The following is a 6,611-nucleotide window of genomic DNA, read 5'->3' on the forward strand; positions in this document are numbered from 1 at the left end:
GTGAAGTGCAAAGAACTTGTGATGAATCCTTTTTAAAACCGCCTTTGGCTCTCTAAGTTGTACAGAAATGTAGTTGTGATCCACAGCAGGGCAGAGATGTTCTGCTCACAACAATAATGTACAGTTGGCGGGGAGCTTAGTTGAGGGGCGGTATGAGGGCGGTATTTTTGAGAAGCCTTAAACCTCCAAAACAGATAAAAGAATAATGAATGCTGGATATTACTGAATTGGACGTAGTATTTGATTCATCTCTTTTCTAAACACAGAGGTTTTTGCTAATGTTGAAAAAACTTATTCTTTATATATTTACAAAAGACTCATCTGAGGAGCCAACATGAGCTGCCCAAACTTGTCACATGTTGTAGAAGGCAATACATTTCATGGTCAATGTGAGAACACTTCCAGCGAAGAAGATTAAAAGGGAGTATTACCAGTGTAAACTTTCTCTTCATAGATGATCGGTCTAAGGTCTGTTACTTAAATTTTCTTCTACCATCTTTACCTTTGATAAGTGTATTAACATGGTAGGATGATAGTTAAAACACTGTTACAATGCAAATTATTACAATGATCAACCGATCACATTATTTCATAAAAACACTATGCCATACTTGAGCTGAGGAGTTTATTTATCATTTTAAATTTGCAAATACAGGAATCACTTAAATTATTATTTCTTTGAGAAGAAAAAGAACAAACCACTAAGAGGCAAGTTAAATCCTAAATAACTCTTAAAGCAGCAAATAAAATTTACCATATAAAATACAGCCTTTTTCATGAACACAAATGCACAAGACACTGCTTACAAATACTAGTTACTAAAATGCGTTAGTCTATTGAATGTTGCTTCATGGAATTTTGAAGACATAAAAATTAAAATTTCTGAGAAGTCTGAAAGACTTTCAAATAGGCATACGACAGACAGTTGTATGCAATTTTGTCCGACTGACTGTAATGATCACATAAATAGAAAAAGTGATTATAAATGACAAAGACATTGTGTTTTGCTCTAGGATTAAAAATACCACCGCTATTTGGAAACAAGTCAGAAAGAGAATAAAGAATAATTCCTATATTTTGTTCTGCTCCACAGATTTACAGCATTACAAGTAATGAAGGTTTCCCAGATAAGATTCAGGATGTTCTAAGTAGGAAAGTATAAATGTAATGCCATTACCCGATCACATTTTTTAAAAGAAAAACCTGTATTTCAGACAAACCACGGTTTATATATATATATATATATATAATTTTATCAAATGTTTAGTGCAATCATAATAGATCAGACCATTAACACAAAGTATTATAAATATAACAAAATATGAATGAAGAAGATTCCCTTAACAGCATCTACTGAAAAGCCCCAGTTCCCAAGTCTGAAATAAACATAAAATACATACACATGGGACAGGACCTCCCAACATTGTGACACCACTGGCTGCTGAAGCAGCCTAACCAAGCAGCTTGGAAAACCCTAATAAACATATCAACCCTGAGACTTATTTTAGTGGCAGATGTTAATAGCTGCAGCTACTCAGCAACTGGACTACAGCAGCATTAAGAGTGGGTTAAAAACTCTTCCTCCCTAGCTACTTTTGGCAAAAAGTAAACATACGCTTGTATATATACAACTCCAAACGTTTGACTTGTACATATATCTTCAGGGAGTTGATATTGGACATATCAAGAATACACTTTCCTCCCTCCATCTTTAAGATGGGAAGTCGCATATTCAAAAATGAGATCAGTCTCAATTTTTGCACAGGAAAAAGATGTGAGGAAGTAGTCTCTAACATTCCCACTGTTACACGTTAAGGCACAGACCTATTTCATTATTTTCAACAGATGTGTCAGAATGGTCAAGACCTTTAAAGAGAATTGAAGAGTCAGTTACAGTTCTGCCTATAAAAAGTACTGAAAAGATCTTAGCTAATATTCTCAAGTTAATAACACATTGACAAAACCGACATTTTAGACAATTGTTAAGAGAGCTAGGTTTGAGGTTTGGTTTGGTTTTGGGGTTTTTATAAATAAAACATCACATCCGGGTTTATTCGGTTCTGTGAGGGCTCTCATTCTGAATAACTGTGTTCTTTCTCACTGCGATCTAAAACTCTTAAGAAACTGAGCCAATGAGCCAGAAGTCAGGGTCATTATCTTTCACATTAATCAGTCCTGTCAGTTAAGTCTTAAGTTAAGCCTTTAAATACTTCTTTTCACACCAGAATTCCATGTTACCCTTACATCTGTAGGGTATTTAAAGACTGCAAAAAATACCCTACTCTGATCAGAGAATTAAATTACAAACACAGGCCTTGCATACCTTTATTTTGATTTTAACTCTGCAAGACAGTTACCCCTACATATGTTTAAAATGCTGTTGTCCTGTTTCTTAACAGAAGACCACATCTGAATCACTAATTTGCTAATCACAAATTCAAACCCAACAAATTACAGTGAAGTATCAGGACCATCCATAAATATTCCAGATCAAGTACCAATAAATAGGACATAAACATTCTGCACAAAAAATAAAAGCATATTCATCACTGAAGTACCAGCCTTATAAAACTTAAACAGTGCAAAAATAAATAAGCCAGCATATTTGTAAATTACCTCAGAAGAATCAGTATGCAGTACTTCCTCAAAGCAGTCACTCTTAAAACCCTTGAGAACACCTACTTGTCACAGAATAAATTATCTGGCTAATATCCAATATTACAGTACATGTCAGTAGGCACCCAGGAGACAGGCATTAGAGAGCACTTAGCTTCCTCAGCCTTGCAGGGTAGTCCTTACATAAATGACTTTGCCCAACTATAAAACATAACTGATGCACTTAGTCTGGAGCTTTCTAGCAGTAGCCTTTAATCCTAAGACATTTATATAGCCCTGTATGTTGGTTTGGGGTTTTTTTCCAAAATCACAGGTACCAATTCACAGCACACTAAACAGCTATTTTTCACATGAACATAAGTTCTTTTAAGGTATTCAAGGGAACCAAAAATATCTGACTACTAATTGGAGTATTCACAACACTAAAATTATGCTGTTTAATAAAAACTATCAGGAAAATTAGTTCTCCCACAATGCTAACAGTAGCTCTTCTTTCCTAGCTGTTTAACATAAATAGCCAAGTTTGCATCCAACATGCAACACAGACATAAGGCTAGAAAATTAATGCATCACAAGTCACTCCAGGTCTCAGAAAATAAGAGACTTCTTGGAGAGATTTACTTCAGTTCACTACTGCAAACCACAGTCACGAGCAAGCTGCAGCACAAGGAGAAACCTGTTGCCTTTTAAGCTGCAAACCAAATCAAGGTTTTACTCCATATCAAAGAAATTCAGCAGGCAAGACAGTAAATAAAACTGAAAATTATTTTACAAGGTTGGAATTCAAATTTTTAAAAGCGACACCAAAGGATGCAGGATACTGGATGATCAAAGAAAAATCTTTTCCACTTAAAGAAATGTGAAAGACTTGCGAAAATTGACTGTCTTTCACTGAACTTGCAGCAAACAGAGACCGAACTAGAAGCACAGTCGAAGCACGCTGGAGGACAGAGCCACCTTAGAGCGGCAGGTTTCGTAACTGATGGGATTCGGGTCAGGCTGGGGCTGGTGCTCAGGGGCTCCGAGGAAGGCGGTCCGGACGCTCCGCGCACACTCTCCCCGCCTGACGCCCGCACCTCTCGGACACGGGCCGCGCTCCCCGCACACCCCCGGCTGTGAGCGCTGTCCCTTCTCCCCCGCCCGCCCTGCCGGTACTTTGACAGCAGCACGGAGACGCGGCAGTGCCGCCCGGCGCCCGCTCCAGGTGCCCGGGAAGAGAGGGAGGGGGACTCTGCCCCGGGCGGCACCGGCGGAGCGGCGGGGAGAGCCCCTGCCCCCGGCCCGGCCCGGTGCCCCCACCGCAGCCCTCTCCGCAGCCCCCGCCGCTCCCGCAGCGGGGCGGGAAACGGGGAGGAGAGAGGCAAACGCGACTCCCCCTCCGCCACTTGGCGACCCGCAGGGCGGAAAGGTGCTCCCGCGGCCCGACCCACTGGGCCCGGAGGTGCGGGCTGTGCGCCCCGCACGGCCCGGGGCACACCGCGCGGTCCGCGCCGCTCAGCGGCGGCAGCGCACCGGGAACTGCCCGCCGGGACCTCCCTCCTCCCTGCCGAGGCGCCGCCGGGAATTAAAATGAGAATTAGGATTCCGGGAGAACGGGGCAAGTTGAGGCTGCACCCCAGCCCCCGCTGCCCAAGAGATGCCCTCCCCGAACGGAACCAGCGGGAGCGGGCCGGGCGCGGCAGCCGGCTGGCAGGGTGGAAGGGCTCAACTTACGTCTCGGAATTTGTTCCACTGCCCGACCTCCTTGTCGTACTGGGAGATGGTCGTGAGCCATTGTTTATCGTCCAGAAAATTGCCGCTGTCCGGTCTGCCCCCGGCCGCCGCCGCCGCCGCCGGGCTGCACCAGGCTGCTGCACACACGCACACCAAGGCTGCCGCCGAGAGCATCTGGGCGAGAGGAGACACGGGCACGGGGGTTACCCACTGGGGAGCCGAGCCCCAGCCGGGGGCTGCCGGGACAGCCGCCCGCCGCAGGCCCCCTGGCCCACCTGAACGCGAGGCGGGGAGGGGAGTGGATGGAGGGGAGGCTGCCCGGTCCGTCACCTTGCTGCGCGCCCCGCACCCGCGCTCCTCGCCGCGCCGGAAAGGCGGCCCCGCGCGCTCTCCCGCTCCCTCCCCGCACGCGCCGCCGTCTGCGGCCGCCCGGCCGCCCCGCTCCTGCTCGCGCGCCGCGCGCGCCGCCCGCCCCTCGCCCCGCCCCGCCCCCGCCCCGCGCGCCGCCGCCGCACCGGGACGGGCGCGCTCCCGCCGAGCCCCGTCCGGAGCGGAGCGTTCCGGGCAGCCGGGAGCGGCGGCGGGGCCGCCCGCAGGGCCCGAGCCTTGCCGCGCCCCTCCTGACCCCACAGGAGCCGCGCTGTGCCGGCGGCCCCTCCGGGTGGGGGTGGAGGCCGCCGGCACTTCTCTGCAGCTGCGTTGGCACCTCGTACCCTGAGTTGGGTCTGCGCAAATCCTTAGATGGACACGATCTTTCAAAACTCGCAGTCACGTTAAGATAGAACTTTAAGATAGAACTTCCCGCGCCTTCGGGGCAAGGAGAGACGCAAGCTCGCAGGTCGTCTCTGAGCGCTGCCGGAGGCACATGCGGTGCCGCCTGCCCGTGTTACCCATTTTGTAAGGATCGTGTACTCTGCTCTCTTTCTGGCTTCTGTCTTTTAAACAGCAACTATATGTTAACTCAAAGCCTTCACTGACATCTGGTTCCTTTCCCGAATTAGTTAAATTTAATTTAGGAATGAGCAAGGTGCATAAATAGTTCAATTACCTTTTCAGCATAGCTGACTCCATATTTAATTTTGAGTTCCATCTGCTATCCTGTTGACCTAATTCATCTAATTTTGTAATGTTAGCTTTGTTCCCTAGACTTGAGTAGCACTCTGCTTTTTAGGTTTGTATTAGCTGCGTGTTGCAAGGTTTCGGTAGAGGGAGTGGGACAGGGACTGAAAGGTGGGAAGAGGTGTGGGGCTCCCCCGGCTTGGGAACAGCTGATTCCTGCCAGCTCCACAGTGGAGACAGTGCCGGCCTCAGCTAAGCCCTTCAGCAGCGCTAGTGGTGCCTCTCTGAAAGCATAGCTAAGAAAGGGCAGAAAATGCTGCGTGGAGAGAGAAGGTGTGAACAGAAACGGTAAGAAAAAACAGGGAACACCAAGGTCAGAGAGTGAGGAGGCAGCGCTCTCCATGGCAAGAGCACTGCAGACCTTGGAAGACCCGTGCCAGGGCAAATGGATAGACCCAAAGGAACTGTGGCAAGCCCACACCAGAGCAGGTTTTCATGAAGGACTGCAGCCATGGAAAAGCCATGCCTGAGCAGAGTAAACGTGTGAGAAGAAGGGAGCAGTGAGCAGAAACTGTTACATACTGACTGTATGCTCCCTCAATTCCCCCTGTGCTGGTCAGGAAGGAGAGTGTGGAATGAGGTTGAGCCTGGGGAAATGGGGGAGAAAAGGTGTTGTTTTAACGTGCATCATCTTGTTTCCCACTACTCAAATTAGCTATTATGCTTTTATTGTAATTGGCAAGAAATTAACCTCCCAGTAAAGTTTGTTTTGTCAGCAACAGTAATTGGTAAACAGTATTCCTGCTTTCATGTTAACCCATGAGCTTTCTCATTCCAGTTCTTCCTATACTTGTCTTACAAGGGATAGAGCTGTGAGCAGATGGGTGAACATTTGGCTGTTAGCCAAAACTAACCCACCACGAGATTGCCAAGTATGTTAAGAGAACATTCCTAGTGTAGTAGCTGAAAGTGTTTTCTGTGGTAAAAAAAGTTATTTACTTTCAGACTAGGAACTAAGGAAAAGTCCATCAAGAGATTCTCAGATCCGATAAGCAGAAAAATGACACTTCATGCAAAAAGAGATATGATTATGAGATTGTGACTGATTTCAGAAAGTTTTGATTTTGGTTGTAAACTGTAACTACACACATATAGTAAAGGATTAATTAAATCCACTAATCTGCATCATACAGTACATAATACATGCCATTTTTTTTCTAAAC

At 46.5% G+C, this 6,611-nt stretch overlaps 1 protein-coding gene across 2 annotated transcripts in view; it reads right to left on the reverse strand.

Moving 5' to 3' along the window:
• Positions 1–4,691, reverse strand: part of SPOCK3 (sparc/osteonectin, cwcv and kazal-like domains proteoglycan (testican) 3) — a 171,926-nt gene extending 167,235 nt beyond the window's left edge. For both annotated transcript variants that reach the window (XM_017805989.1, XM_017805988.1), the window contains exons 1-2: positions 4,660–4,691; positions 4,330–4,503 (exon numbers count right to left, since the gene is read on the reverse strand). In XM_017805989.1, coding sequence (XP_017661478.1) covers positions 4,330–4,503 — 174 coding nt within the window. In that variant the 5' untranslated portion in view covers positions 4,660–4,691. The remainder of the gene's footprint in view (positions 1–4,329; positions 4,504–4,659) is intronic.
• Positions 4,692–6,611: the final 1,920 nt, after the last annotated feature.

This window comes from Lepidothrix coronata, unplaced genomic scaffold (assembly GCF_001604755.1).
Source record: "Lepidothrix coronata isolate B3197 unplaced genomic scaffold, Lepidothrix_coronata-1.0 Scaffold13, whole genome shotgun sequence".
Taxonomy (NCBI): domain Eukaryota; kingdom Metazoa; phylum Chordata; class Aves; order Passeriformes; family Pipridae; genus Lepidothrix; species Lepidothrix coronata.